The 15,405-nt window shown below is 50.6% G+C and overlaps 1 protein-coding gene across 1 annotated transcript; it reads left to right on the plus strand.

Moving 5' to 3' along the window:
* The first annotated feature begins 2,426 nt into the window (after positions 1-2,426).
* Rbp3 (retinol binding protein 3) lies at positions 2,427-12,509 on the plus strand. The gene is made up of 4 exons (XM_048421458.3): positions 2,427-5,648; positions 6,919-7,109; positions 8,968-9,110; positions 10,550-12,509. Exons 1-4 carry the CDS (start codon positions 2,598-2,600, stop codon positions 10,870-10,872), a joined length of 3,708 nt encoding a protein of 1,235 aa, XP_048277415.2. The 5' UTR covers positions 2,427-2,597; the 3' UTR covers positions 10,873-12,509.
* Positions 12,510-15,405: the final 2,896 nt, after the last annotated feature.

Below are 15,405 nucleotides of genomic sequence, written 5' to 3' on the forward strand. Positions count from 1 at the left end.
ATGCTTCTGGGGAAGAAACAAGATTTGAGAACACCAAGAAGAAAGTACCTGGGAAGGGGCTCTGCCTTATTTCTCTGTTGCTATGACTGAGTACTGACCAAACACAACTTGGGAACTTCCAAGTGGCCAAAGGAAGGTTTTGAGTAAGCAATTTTTTTACAAGTAATCTCTCTCTCTGTCTCTCTCTCTGTCTCTGTCTCTGTCTCTCTCTCTCTCTCTCTCTCTCTCTCTCTCTCTCATTCTCTCTCCTTCCCTCCCTCTCTCCTCTCCTCTCTTCTCCTCTCCTCCCTTCCCCTTCCTCTCCCCCTCCCTCTCTCTACCTCTTCCTGCCCCCCTTCTCTCCCTCATATCTGTCTACCATGGGGTAAGCAGCCTTTTCTAGCATGTTCTGCCACCAGCCTAACTAAAGGAAATGGAGCCAGTAGAAAGCTCTGCAACCATGAACCAATGTAAGATTTTCCTCTTTTAACTTGTCTGTGTCTGGTATTTTGAAGCCATGGTGCAAGACCGACAAGAAGGTCCCAGCATTAAAATTATGGATAGTCGGTGTGAACAGACAAATGTATTAACAGATGTACCGCTGTCTATAACCTAATCCAGATTTCATGTCACCCAGCCAAGGTATCATGTCCCCCAGGCAGTGGAAAGGGTGGGAGGTAGTTTTCCAGTCCACGCTGGACAGTTTTTTATTTGTGTACACGAGGACCCTCTGCCTTCTATCCTTGGAGGGCATCTTTGCGATACATGCTTCCCCCAGAACAGCATTGTTCCTGATAGTCTCTGCTTCTCCCTGTCCAGAGCTTAGCTGGGCTCCAGCAGTGACAGATACACACCCTCAGAGGAACTCTGACAGCATGCTTGAAGTTGGGGCTTCCCAGGCGGAGATTGAAAAGGCTCAGTCCCTGCTGAGAGGTCTGTGTCTTTCCACCCTGTTCTGATTCTGACAATAAATCTTCCTTGTTTCCATTGGCTGCATGCAGGAGAGTGATGAGACCATATGTCCCTTGGGTATTAAACAAATCCTAATGAGCTAAAAATATGTTCGTTTTAGCGAACTGACCTCTTTGGCCTTTGTAAATTACTTGGTAAACATCTTCAGATAACAATTTCCAGAAACTGACTTGTAGGTCAGCTTGCAGGGTAAGCTCTCTCATCCTCATCCCAAAGACCCCCTCCCTTCTCTGGCTCTGACGTCACAGGGCTATCTGCCATTCACTGAGCCTGGCCAGTGTGTTCTAGACACAATTCAAGAAGCCAGAAGGAGGGAATAGGAAGTGGCTGCACCAACTGCTATTCACTGTCTGTACATCCCCACTCTCCCCTACAATCTGACCTAGGGTTATCTGCTAAATGAGAGAACATGCCCACTAAGAGGCTGGCTGGGCAAAGCAGGGGTTCTTGGTGTGGGTTCCATGGCAGGTGTTCTTAGATATCTAGGGCAAGTCACAAGCAAAATCCATAGCCCTTTTATGAAGAAAAGGCGGAGCATAGCAACGCATCTGGGACTGGCTCCCAGGAGTATTCCGACAGGAATGAGAATGACCTGTAGTCTCTGTGTGACTTGGAGCCACCAAGAATCACTCACTTCTCATTGCAAACACTGGGCTGAAGCTGAACCCCTAGCCGACAGGAGTCCTCACTTATACAGAGAACAACGCTCACTAGGTCTCACAGTTAACCTGATCTGATCTGGCACTACTGAGGCCGTGTTCCTCTCACCTGGCACACTGGATACAGAAATCCAGACGCTTCATTTATCTTGTTGCAAATTTGTGAGGGGACCTTATTGTACCGAGAAGCATAAGCAGGGTATGGGAATACACTTCAGTTTCAGAGCCCAGCAACGGTCCCAGACTCAGCCTTGGCACTGAGATAATGGTGGCCTTCCTAGCCTCTTCGCACAGCCTTTCACCTGTCCCCATCTGAAATGATGGGATCAATTAGCTACTGAACTCCCTGGCAACAATATATATATATATATAGGACCTGTTAAAGGCTTGTTATGGAGCCCTCATTGGTAATTTCCAGACACTGCACTGCTTTGTGAAAACTTTCATATTTAATAGACCCATTAACTCACATAGCCTCCTGAATAAATGAGATGCTTTCCTAATCTATGAAAGAGAAAGCCGCAGAACCAACTACGTCTACCTAATTCCAGAGCCGTGGGTCACCCACAGTAGTGGGAAAACGTTATTTATTTGTAGATTAACAACTCTCATTTGCAAGGCTTTAGTAAACACTGTGAGTGTGGAAAGCATAACACAGGACCTAGCGCATGGCAGGAGCTCAAAATAAACACAATTATTTGTGTCACTCTGTGCAGACAGGGCTCAGCAAGAGGAGATGCCGTGTTCCTTCCGGGTCAAACCACCCTGGCCTCTTCTTCCTAGTGCCCTGGTGCACGCACTTGAATTAGTCAGGATTAAAGGCTTACCAGAGCTGGAAGCCTCACATCTAACTCCCACGCTGAGCCCCAGACCTTCTGTCTGCCTGCTAAGAAGGACAAGGGAGAAAGGCAGTTGTGAGAGCAGGACCCCAGTCTTGTACACAGTCAAGGGAGCTCTGACTCAGGAGCCAGGGCTCCTGGGATCCCGATGATGAGAGAATGGGTCCTGGTCTGGCCCACACTGCTCTGTGTTCTGGCAGACCCCATGCAGCACCTGTTCCAGTCCAGCCTGGTGCTGGACCTGGCCCAGGTCCTCTTGGATAACTACTGCTTCCCCGAGAACCTCATGGGAATGCAAGCAGCCATTGAGCAGGCTATGAAGAGTCGTGAGATTCTGGGCATCTCAGACCCTCAGACGCTGGCCCACGTGCTGACAGCCGGAGTGCAGAGTTCCTTGAATGACCCACGCCTCTTCATCTCCTATGAGCCCAGTACCCTCGAGGCTCCCCAGCCAGCACCGACACTCACCAACCTCACCCGAGAAGAACAACTGGTCCAGCTACAGAAGAGCATCCACCATGAGGTCCTTGAGGGCAACGTGGGTTACCTACGAGTGGATGACCTCCCCGGCCAGGAGGTACTGAGTGAGCTGGGGGAGTTCTTGGTGACCCATATGTGGAGGCAGCTCATGGACACCTCCTCCTTGGTGCTCGATCTCCGGGACTGTGCTGGTGGTCACATCTCTGGGATCCCTTACTTCATCTCCTACTTGTACCCTGGGAACACCGTCATGCACGTGGATACCATCTATGATCGCCCCTCCAATACCACCACTGAGATCTGGACCCTGCCCAAGGTCCTAGGGGAGAGATACAGTGCTGACAAAGACGTGGTAGTCCTCACCAGTGGACGCACTGGGGGTGTGGCCGAGGACATCGCCTACATCCTCAAGCAGATGCGTAGGGGCATTGTGGTGGGCGAGCGGACAGAGGGTGGTGCCCTAGACCTCCAGAAGCTGAGAATAGGCGAGTCCAACTTCTTCCTCACAGTGCCCGTGTCCAGGTCCCTGGGTCCCTTGGGAGGAGGTGGTCAGACGTGGGAAGGCAGTGGAGTGCTGCCCTGCGTGGGGATACCAGCGGAGAAAGCCCTAGAAAAGGCCTTGGCCATCCTCACCCTGCGCCGTGCCCTCCCTGGGGTGGTGCTCCGGCTTCAGGAAGCCCTGCAGGACTATTACACACTGGTGGACCGAGTGCCGGGCCTGATACACCGCCTGGCAAGCATGGACTACTCTGCTGTGGTCTCGGAGGAAGACCTAGTGGCAAAGCTCAATGCTGGCTTGCAGGCTGTATCCGAGGATCCCAGGCTCCTGGTGAGAGTTACTGGACCAAGAGAAAGCTCCTCTAGGCCTGAGACTGGGCCTAATGTCCCTCCAGAAGCCGCTCCTGAGGTGCCCAAGGAAGAAGCTGCTCGGAGGGCCCTCGTGGACTCTGTCTTTCAGGTATCTGTGCTGCCGGGCAACGTGGGCTACCTGCGCTTTGACAGATTTGCGGACAGTTCTGCGCTGAGGGTACTGGGCCCTTACGTGTTGCGCCAGGTGTGGGAGCCCCTGCAGGACACAGAGCACCTTATCATGGACCTGCGCCACAATCCTGGGGGGCCGTCCGCTACTGTGCCTCTGTTGCTATCTTATTTCCAGGACCCTGAGGCTCGCCCCATGCGCCTCTTCACCACCTATGACCGCCGTACCAACGTCACCCAGGAACACTTCAGCCACAGGGAGCTGCAAGGCCAACGATACGGCCACCAGCGTGGGGTGTATCTGCTTACCAGTCACAGGACGGCTACCGCTGCTGAGGAGTTCGCCTTCCTAATGCAGTCCCTGGGTTGGGCCACCCTGGTAGGTGAAATCACAGCAGGGAGCCTGCTGCACACCTGCACGGTGCCACTGCTGGACTCGCCGGAGGGTGGCCTGGCACTCACGGTACCTGTGCTCACCTTTATCGACAACCACGGCGAGGCCTGGCTGGGTGGTGGTGTGGTGCCGGATGCCATCGTGTTGGCTGAAGAGGCCTTAGAGAGAGCTCAGGAGGTTCTGGACTTCCATCGCAGCCTGGGTGCCCTGGTAGAAGGCACCGGCCGCCTGCTGGAGGCTCACTATGCCAGGCCAGAGGTCGCGGGGCAGGCCAGAGCTCTCCTACGCTCCAAGCTGGCCCAAGGAGCCTACCGCACGGCTGTGGACTTGGAGTCACTGGCCTCGCAGCTCACAGCTGATCTGCAGGAGGTATCCGAGGACCATCGTCTGCTGGTGTTCCACAGCCCTGGTGAGCTGGTGGCCGAGGAGGTGCCTCTGCCACCCCCTGCTGTTCCCTCCCCAGAGGAACTCTCCTATCTCATCGAGGCCCTGTTCAAAACCGATGTGCTACCGGGTCAGCTGGGCTATTTGCGTTTTGACGCCATGGCTGAACTCGAGACGGTGAAGGCCATCGGGCCTCAGCTAGTACGACTGGTGTGGCAGAGGCTCGTGGACACAGCGGCTCTGGTTGTTGACCTGCGCTACAATCCTGGCAGCTACTCTTCCGCCGTGCCTCTGCTCTGCTCCTACTTTTTTGAGGCGGAGCCCCGCCAGCACCTCTATTCTGTGTTTGATAGGGCGACATCTAGGGTCACAGAGATATGGACCCTGCCACTGGTTGCTGGGAAACGCTATGGTCCCCACAAGGACCTCTACATCCTCATGAGCCACACCAGTGGCTCTGCAGCCGAGGCATTTGCTCATACCATGCAGGACCTACAGCGGGCCACAGTCATCGGAGAGCCCACAGCAGGAGGGGCCCTCTCTGTGGGCATCTATCAGGTGGGCAACAGCACCTTATATGCCTCCATGCCTACCCAGTTGGCCCTGAGCGCTACCACTGGCGAGGCCTGGGACTTGGCTGGTGTGGAACCCGACATCACTGTGCCCATGAGTGAGGCCCTTTCCACAGCCCAGGACATAGTAGCCCTGCGCGCCAAGGTGCCCACAGTACTGCAGACAGCTGGGAAGCTAGTGGCAGATAACTACGCCTCCCCTGAGTTGGGGGCCAAGATGGCAGCCAAGCTGAGTCGTCTGCAGAGCCGGTATGCAAGGGTGACTTCTGAAGGGGCCTTAGCTGAGATGCTGGGAGCAGACCTGCAAATGCTCTCTGGGGACCCACACCTGAAGACAGCACACATCCCAGAAGATGCCAAAGATCGTATTCCTGGAATTGTGCCCATGCAGGTAAGATACAAGAAAGACTTGGCCTGGCCCAGTCCTGGGAGTGAGTTGTCCCCATTGTCAGCATGTGTGTGCCTATATGTGCAATGCAAGACTATAGATCCAGGCTTCTGTGTTTGCGTGTTTTCTAGTCATGTCCTTTCTTCCCTTCACTGTGCAGTCTCTTCTCCTCTTTGGGTCCATGGCCCCTGGACAACCCTATAGAATATAGCACATCTAATATGAAAAGCTGGGGTGGAAGGACTTTCGATGTCAGCCAGGTAGAAGACAAGAGTTCTCACGAGTTTATCAGTGTTGGGAAAGAGAGTCGGCAAGTCGTCTGAGGCTCCCGCAGGGGACCTGGCAAGTGTGGGGAACGCCCCCTAGAACCAGCCCCCTGCAGGTGAAAGGGATCTCTCAGCATCTGTCCTCCAATGGTGGGAAGTCAGGACTCTTGCATGCTAGGGCTACATAGACTTCAGCCACATGGAAACATCTAGAGGCAGAGAGCACAAAGATACCCGACTCAAGTTTCCACAGGGAGCCTGGCAGCAGGGCAATCGCCTGACATCAGACAAGAGCTACGGGAAAGGGAGGGCTCCGGGCCACTGACAGGACCACACAGACCTCTTTGCCCTCTGTCTATGTCATTGAGTCCCATCACTTACAGCAGTATTTGGGAGAGAACAAGTAGAATCATAGTGGGGGGGGGGGGGGTCTTTACTAGGTTTCCAGGATCCTAATTTCCAAAATTGTCATGTGTTTATTTGTTTTGTTTTGCCAGCACAGCCAGGGTCATAGAGTGAAAGAGTGGATTGAATTTGGAGTGGATTCTTTTTTCACCTGTTCCTGTCTGTGAGGGTCTCAGACAAGTTAGTCGCCTTGTCTGTGCTTCAGAATGTTCTGGAAAGATGAGAATAACAGTGTCACTATACAGGGTGACTGTCAAACGTGATGAAGGCTACGAAGGGCCAGTACCGGTGCCAGGCCCCTGAGAAAGATTGCTAATGTCTCCCCTCTGTGTCTCAGCAGAGGAGATGGGCCCAGGGACATAAGGAGTGTCTGGTGAAGCTGGAAGTGCCATACCTCTCCAGACACCAGCTGAGGGACAGGTAGACTGAGCATTCGCTGCAAGGATGTCACCCATGGGCTCCCATCCCAGGCCCATCGCCCGCATGCTACCCTCCCAGACACCACTAACTCTTTCCCATTCCCTCGGGAGCCCGCGGCACCGCTCTCCCAGGCACTGCCTTTTACTGCTCTCCTGATCTAAGCGAGGCTTCCGCTCTTTCAGATCCCTTCCCCAGAAGCCTTCGAAGATCTGATCAAGTTTTCTTTCCACACAAATGTGCTGGAGGACAACATTGGCTACCTGAGGTTCGACATGTTTGGGGACTGTGAGCTGCTTACCCAGGTCTCTGAGCTGCTGGTGGAACACGTCTGGAAAAAGATTGTGCACACGGACGCCCTGATCATCGACATGAGGTCAGTGCACTGGGCAGAGATTCCAGGCTGAGCCGTGGCACTGGCTGAAGACAGGCAGAGTTCCGTGCCAAGGCGGAGGGTGTGGGGTCCCCACGACACAATCAAAGAGCTGAAAGGAACCAGGCCACCAGCCTTCCAGGGATCTGGCCAGCTAGCCCAGAGGTTCAGATCTTATTAGCTGAAGGGACCTCAGCACTGGTAATTAAGCTCCCCAATGATCCCAATATGTATTTCAGATGAAGAGTTACCCCACATCTGTTACCAAGCAAAAGAAATCAGATGAGGGGGGCAGGGATAAGAAAGATAAAAACTGCTGATCCGTGGCCCCATGCCAGCCCTATGTCAGTAGCTCCGGGGGAGGGAGGGAGTTATATAATCTATAATCCTGATTGTCAGCCCTCCACTGTGGTTGTACTTCTGCAACATCACTCCCAAGACAGTCATTCTCCTGGGCACCACAAAGCCAGGGTCCACAGGACAACTGGGAAATGAACAGATGCTGTTGTAACAAGAAAGCTTTGCATGACAAAATGGTTGTTGGACATCTTCACCCACTCACCTCCTTTTGCTTCTGAAAAAAAAGCAGTTTTTATGGGGTGAATTCCTCCCACAGACCCCCATCATCACTAGCCCCACTCCTCCAAGCAGAAGAGTCCTCGGGCAGTGGCCAGACTCAGGCTTCCTAGGCCTATTGGTGGGTATGTTCCGGCACCACCCACCAGTACAAGAACAATCAGGCTGCTTGTCTCCCATGGGAACCTTTTCCACTTCTTTGCTGCTGGAGAAAGACTCAAGCAGCTGCCCACCTAAGCACCCAGGCCTGTTGGAATTGCAGCTCTTGCATAACTATAAATGATCACTAGGTGGCGCTAAATCACTGCAAGGCTGGCTTCCTCCCAGTGAGATCATTTTCTGTAGCCAGGTTTTCTATACAACCAGAAACTTAGCTGGTCTCTTTATTCCTTAAACACTTTAACGAACACCAGAGCCACCACCAGGACAAGCATCTTTTTTTTTTTTAAATTAAATATCTTCCTCATTTTTTAAGGGGAAGCCCAGCTGCAGACACCCTTGGCCTAGACTGTTCTGATCTGGGGTTGGGGGTCAGATGCTGAGGTCAAGGGCCCCCATGGTTCCTGGCTGTCCGCTGGAAGAGTCTCCTGATACATTGTCATCCCCAGAGAGGCAACGGTCATGCAAGGTTGAAAGTAACCCACCGCCTATACTCCCACAATCTTGAGTTTACTACCACATCAAGGGTCACTAGTAACTTGGGTTGCTACTCTTGATGGATTCTGTGTTCTATTCACACGCAGTATGGATACAGAGGAGCAGTCCATGGCTGATATGTGGGAAAACAATTTCAACAAATCCCTAATTACAGGACTGATCAGAGCCTCTAATACACATAATATACATGGCTCCAAATCCAGTGTTTTCTTTTCATTCTTTCTTATTCTTTATTTTGTTATTATTGCTGTTGTTGTTTTGAGATAGAGTCTCACTGCGTAGTCCCAGATGACTTGGAACTTATTATGAAGACCATGATGGCCTTGAACTTGTGGAGATCCACCATCCTCTGCCTCTCAAGTGCTGGGATTAAGAGTGCGAGTCACCACACCCGGCCAGTATTTTCTGAAAGTAATTGATCACAGACTTTTTTCGTCACAAGAGGCTAGTGTTCTGTGGAATCCCTTGGAACTGTGAAGGATCCCCTTGAGTAGCTACATTAACAAGGGACAAAGGGCAGAGATGTCCTGAAATTAGAACCCTTCTGCACAGGACAAAGACCCAAGCTCTAGGGGACTCTGAGCACCTCTCTGTGAGCCCAACCCCTCTTCGTCTCTGCTTCCCTCAGGTTCAACATTGGTGGCCCCACCTCCTCCATCTCAGCCCTGTGTTCCTACTTCTTTGATGAGTCACCCCCCACTCTGCTGGACAAGATTTACAGCCGACCCAATGACTCTGTCAGCGAACTCTGGACCCACACACAGCTCACAGGTAAATGGAGCCTTTTTCTCCATGTTATCATTCTTAAATCTTCTTGGAAAAAAAACAGAGAAAGACAACTTGAGAGTATATAAAAATAACAATAACAGATCATAAAGTCCCTGTTCTGGTCCATTGGACATAATACCGGGACACCCTTCAGGATCTAGAGAAGAAAAGTGAATATTAGATGGCTTGAGTGTCTTGTCTAGGATCTTTCAGCTGACAAGTGAGAGAGCCAAGATTTGAATGTTACTTTGCTTGACACCTGCATGTCCCCCACTCTTGATGGTAGTACTAGAAGCCTATAGAACAAATGTAGAACCAGGACACCCCCCTCACCTTGCTAATCAAATGGGTGTTTTCAGAGTTCGTCTAGTTTGAACTCTGGTTGCAACTCATCGCAACTGCCTGGAGAAACATCCAGATTCTAACAGGCCTTCCTTTACTTGTCTGGGCCCGAGAACATCCAGAACAGCAGAAACATCCCTGGATTTCATAGACCCCTGACTCTCAAAGCCATGTTTCTTGGTGAATGGCCTCCCACCCTCCGTCCAGCATGCAGAATCAAGGGCCCTGTGTGGACCCTGCATTCCCACCCCACCCCCAAGAGGCCATTAGTGATGCCAATAGGGTACCTCTGAGCAGAGATGTACCTGGTAAGTTTCGCTTCGACACTTTCTCATTACATAAGTGTTTTGCCACCATAGCTTCCAGGATTTATCCAACAACACTGAAAATTCTCAAGGAGAAAACCAATCAGAATCAGGTGAATTCTAAATTTAAACAGGTATTCAAAACGAGAAGGATGGGATAACCTCAGATTTAAAGATTCGAGAACATTGGGGGTCCGATACAGGACCCACCATCCACCTTCTGCTACTAAGACCCTAAATGTGAGTGGTCCGTACTGAGATGTATTTTCATTGTAACATCCACACCAGATTTAGAACACCTGTTTCGGGAATGAAAGAAAGGAGAGGGGAAGCCCTAGCAGTGGAAGTGGGCAGGGAGAAGCAGAGAGCTGAACGTCTGTGCTTCGGTGCAATGATTTCATTTTAAATAAATGTAACTTTGACATATTGTCTAATCAAATCATGATTAAAGTTAATTTTGTCTGTTTATTTTTATACTTGTTAACGTAGCTACTCAAAAGTTTCAAACAACCACCAAGCAATAAAGTAATAAATGCTGCTCTTCTGGGGGCCCAAAGCAAAGAGACTCTCAGGTTAGAGTTAGGGGTACCATTACTCAGGGCACAGCTGCATGCCAAAAACTCAGGAAGAGGCAAGCCTTCCTTGCCTGAATCACAGAGGCAGCCTGAGGTCAGTGGGCCACATATTGACACAAAAGAGCAAGACTAACCCTGTGTTCCTCTTCATCTCGTCTGGATAGTGCAGAAAAGATAGAGTGTTGATTTGCTCCCATGCTGAAAGGCTTCTGTCCTCCAGGTGAACGCTACGGCTCCAAGAAAAATGTGGCCATCCTCACGAGTGGTGTGACATCCGGTGCTGCAGAGGAATTCACTTACATCATGAAGAGGCTGGGCCGGGCACTGGTCATTGGAGAAGTGACCAGTGGAGGCTGCCAGCCACCACAGACCTATCACGTAGATGACACCCACCTCTACATCACCATCCCCACAGCTCGCTCTGTGGGTGCCGCAGATGGCAGCTCTTGGGAAGGGGTGGGTGTGACACCGGATATGATTGTTCCTTCAGAAGTGGCCCTTACAAGAGCCAAGGAGACCCTCCAGCGGGCCCTGGGAGTGTGAAGCAGAAATTGAGGGTCACCAAGAAGGGTCTCCACGGCCAGAGTTGCAATGGCAGGTCCCCTGGGCCACTACCGGGGCTCTAGCATGAGCCTATCACGAGCCACAGATGTAAAGCGCACATGAGAGTAGCTTTCTGTAGTAGCCATCTTTTCAAGAAGCCAAGGAAAGAAGTGTGTAATGCTGGTAGTACTTTCCAATGTTTCAGCTGTTCTTTAACTTGGGACGGCACTATCCTCTGCAAGTTCCTCCTTAATAGATACTGTCACTGGGTCAAGATGCTTTTAACATCCAAACAAGCCTATGGTAGAGTAAGATCCCAAATCAAACCACCCTAAGTCTGAGCCCGCCTGTGTCATTTATCTGACTTCCTGTATCCACAATGCCCTCTTGAGACTCTTGAAGAATAACAACGGTGATGAGTGGATGGCTTCTGTGTGATCTTTAACTGTGGTGTGGAGTTTGAGGCGGTTGCACATCTGTGTGTTTCTGGTACTCAGCGGCCACCTGCAGCTCATGGCTTCTGAGGTTAGAGCCCTTCCTTATGGATCCCATCCCTCCCCCATGACCCTGTGGTTATATCTTGACCCACCAAACACTATCTATCACCTTTGTTCTCCTCTGCCCCGTGGTCTTGGGTGTGCAGTCATCACATTTGAATGGCAGGATAACAGGATGCAAGTCTATACTGCCCCCTAGCTGCATCCCCCAGACACTTTACCTAAAGCGAAGAACTCTAGGGCCCAGAGGTGATGCTGAGAGCAAAGCCTCTGGCTGGTGACCTGGAATTCATACAACTTGCTCCTACTACTTTGTAAACTAATTTAAAGATAATATAATTAAAAAAACTGAACCACACACCTATATTGTTTAGCCCTGGCATCTGGGAAGGTTAAACTGTAACTGGCCAGGCCCTGATAAAGTGGCAGAGCTTTCCTAAGATAATGGAACCCTAACCTCCCAACCAAACAACAAGATTTCCAAGTACAGCCACCAAACTTCAAGGGACATGCTTGGACACGGTCTAGATTCTCTCCAATTCAAGGCAAGGCAACACTGCGGGTCCTGTCTGGCTACATTAGAGTAGGACCATAGCTGGGGAATTTGCTAGTAATCTCATGACATAGCCTCTGTTTTTCCTCATAAGGTAAATGTGTGAGTGCTCTGTAGTGCTTAAGAATTTAAATTTTAGGGATCCCCTCCCTCCTTCCTCCTCTTTCTTCTCCTCTCTTTCCTCTCTCGCTTCTTCCTCTAATTTAGGTTATAACCTAAATTAAATTCTTATTGAGAGACCTGTCAACAGTATTTCTATCTTCCTTTTAACACTTTGTTCCTTTTCTAGATCCTCTTAATAAGCATATAGCATGATTTCCAGATATAGCAGTCATCCCGAAAGACAAAAGTGTGTTTGGAATCACAGCACCAGTGGTTGGTCTGTGCATTCTTTTCTCCCCTTGTCTGGCACTGCAGGCATTTATGGATGGAGATTTTAGGGCTGAGACCAAGAGTTTTGGGGGCAGCAGATGGCAGGGAGCCCATGAATGTTCCACAGGGAGGATAATCAAGGTTCTTAGGCTTCACATGAGCAACCATTACCACCACCCTTCAAAAGGGAGGCCACTGGGATGCAGGAAGCTCAGAAACCAGCCTGAGGCCACACAGTAGGCTTGCTCTTCTTTGGGCCACCTAGAGTTTGCATTCTGGGGAGATTTAGTCCCAACTGCATTGCCTAGAGAAGAGTCCCTAAGAGCCAACGGCCCTAGACTAGAGTCAGCCTGCCTCAGTGCAAAGACCAGTCTAGTCTCCCCCTGCAAGTGTGATTCCAAGAGGCTTACTTCACTCTACAGGCCTCAGTTCCCTCATGTGTTCAGTAGGGGAGGTAAACAGAACATCTGTGAGAAATTACAGTTAATCAGAAGCCTAGCCATGGTGTGGGAGAATTGTTTGTAATCTGTCAATCATGTTTTAAATAAATGCTGATTGGCCAGGCAGGAGGTGTAGGCGGGAAAACCAGACAGGAAGTGGAAATGATGCAAAGAGAGCAGGAGAATTCTGGGGAGGAGGAAGTTGATTCCTCCCACTTCTGCCCAGATCACTGAAGCAGCAGGATGTGAGCTGCCCCACTGAAAAAGGTACTGAGCCACATGGCTAACATAGATCAGAAAAATGGGTTAATCAAGACATGAGAGTTAGCCAGTAAGAAGTCTGACCTAATGGGTCAATCAGCATTATAACTTACGGAGTCCTCTGTGTCATTTTCTCTGGGGCTAAGCAGCTGGGGGGCTGGGCAGGACAGAAATCCGAACAATCAGGCCCGGCCTTTTCATGTTGCATAGCCAAAGTCAGAGGCTATCATTTTTCTAATTCAACGGTGGATGCCTTGGGAGCCCACCTCCCTGGTAGTGAGCTGGTTCTACCTTGGTTGGTTAGAGGAACCTGGGGCGAAGATTAAATCTGGAACAAGTGACCAGAGAGTTGAGACATCCACATCCCTCCAGATGCCCAGGGGGCAGGGGCAGACTGGCAGCAGCAGCATCCTCAGGAGGCAGCTCCCAGGGATGATGCAAGCTGTGGTCCTAAGTCACTGATTTTTTTTCCATCCACTCTCCAGCCGTATCCCTCAGACTACTCTTCGGAGACTGAATACAATCCAGGCTCGTTCCAGAGGTTCCCCTCTGCCTCCATCAGTCAGGTTGTTTCCTTTCAAAGAGTAGAGCAGTCTGGCACCACTGGTGAGGAGATGGGTGGGACCTCAACCCGTATCTGTCTGTCTGAAGAGTCCAATGTTTCCATCACATTCCAGTATCCCCTGACCTGGGCCTGGGAAAGGGACTTGAAGTTGAAAGACACTAAGAGTCTCTGTATAGCAAAACGAGTCAGTCTTCCTTATGTGAGCATCTCATGATACCCACCTGGAGACAAGGATAGAGTAAAAGAGAAAAGGAACAACACACACACACACACACACACACACACACACACACACGTCCCAGAAACTCATGTCTGCACTTCTTACCAGCATACTCTCAGGCCCATCAAGCCAAGGCAACTCCTGTCCCCAACTTAGCACCTTGGACTCTCCCATACATTACTTTAAGACACTCAGACCACTTGACAGACACCCTCTCTTGCCCAGGCCCCTCGGTCACACAGACACCAGGGTCCGGCGAGTTAATATCTGACATTACTATTGGTACCATCTGTCATTCTCTCTCTTGAATTGAGGCCCCCAGCTTGGTTGCTGCCCAGCCTTTTACCTCATATATGGGCTGTAAGGGGTTGATCTTACTGAAAGGCCTTGTTCTCTAGGGGCATTCCTCTCAAGGGTCAGACTTACCTGGCCCTTCCTACAGACCAGATGGAGAAGGAGCTAAATACTATAAGCAGAAAGAGTTGGGGCAACTCCCATGACCTTTGTCCAGGGTGCTGGAGTGCCCCTGAGAGTCCGGCTGGTTCTAATAGTCCAGGCATCGCTACCACCTGCAAAGTTAGAGGACTGTAAGAGTCCTAGACTCCAAACTGGCTGTGGGGCAAGACATGCCTAAGGAACTTCTGTTGTGCTCTGTCAAAGCATCAGGGATCACACCCCATTCAACAAGGAAGGGGAGGAGACCATACAGCGATCCCCACAGAACCCCTATCTTGAGGCTGGACCAACACAGCAGAGGAGAGGCCCTGATCTATCTTTTACCTTACTATGCCCAGGGTCACCACAATTACCGCGTGAAATGAAAGGATGCTAGGCATATTAAATCCCACTTCTGTGCCAGGAAGCTCTCCCTCAAGTGTCCACAGGAGGGCACTTATCTACCACCTACTGATTCCAGAGGGACTTAGCTGCTGCCACCTGGCCTAGGGACCTCAGCTTTGCTTTGCTGGCTAGTGCTGAAAATAGTCTCTTAATCTCAGGATCTTAGAATAGCAAGGGGACCAGACCTGAGAGGTCCCCTGCCCCCAGACCTGGGACACACACATGGATAAAAGATGGAAAACTAAATTTAAAACCTCCTTCTTTTCCTCCACATCCCTCATACAAATGATCTCGAAACAGTCTCACCTAAGAAGTGTCTTAAATCATATCACATTACAGAATAACTTCCTTAAAGGGGGAGGGGGCTACCTCAGCGGATTTATATTCCATTTAGTATATTACCATTAAACCTGTAACAAGACTTGTAAAAAGAAACTTGTGAAAATGACGGTGCTAAGGGAAATATTTGGAGAAATGGGTTACGGATGCCTCTAGGGGCCGCCATCTTTTCCCGGGGGGGGGGATGAAGGAGGCAAGGGCTGAATTGGGCTTTTCATGCTCTTGTCCTGAGTAGCATGTCTTCTTCCAGAGCTCATGAGGAGAGGGCCAGGAGTGAGGTTAGAAGGGTTGGGCCTAGCCCCTAGCCCATTCAACAGCTAGACGTCTATCAGACTTGGGGGCACCAGGTGACGACTCTTTCATCCTCTACACTGACACGGATCAGCAAGTCTATGCCACATTGCCCACATCACTCGCATTGCCATGCCAGGATGCACAGAAAGGAA

The sequence above is a fragment of the Myodes glareolus genome, chromosome 5 (genome assembly GCF_982192425.1).
Source record: "Myodes glareolus chromosome 5, mMyoGla1.1, whole genome shotgun sequence".
Taxonomy (NCBI): domain Eukaryota; kingdom Metazoa; phylum Chordata; class Mammalia; order Rodentia; family Cricetidae; genus Myodes; species Myodes glareolus.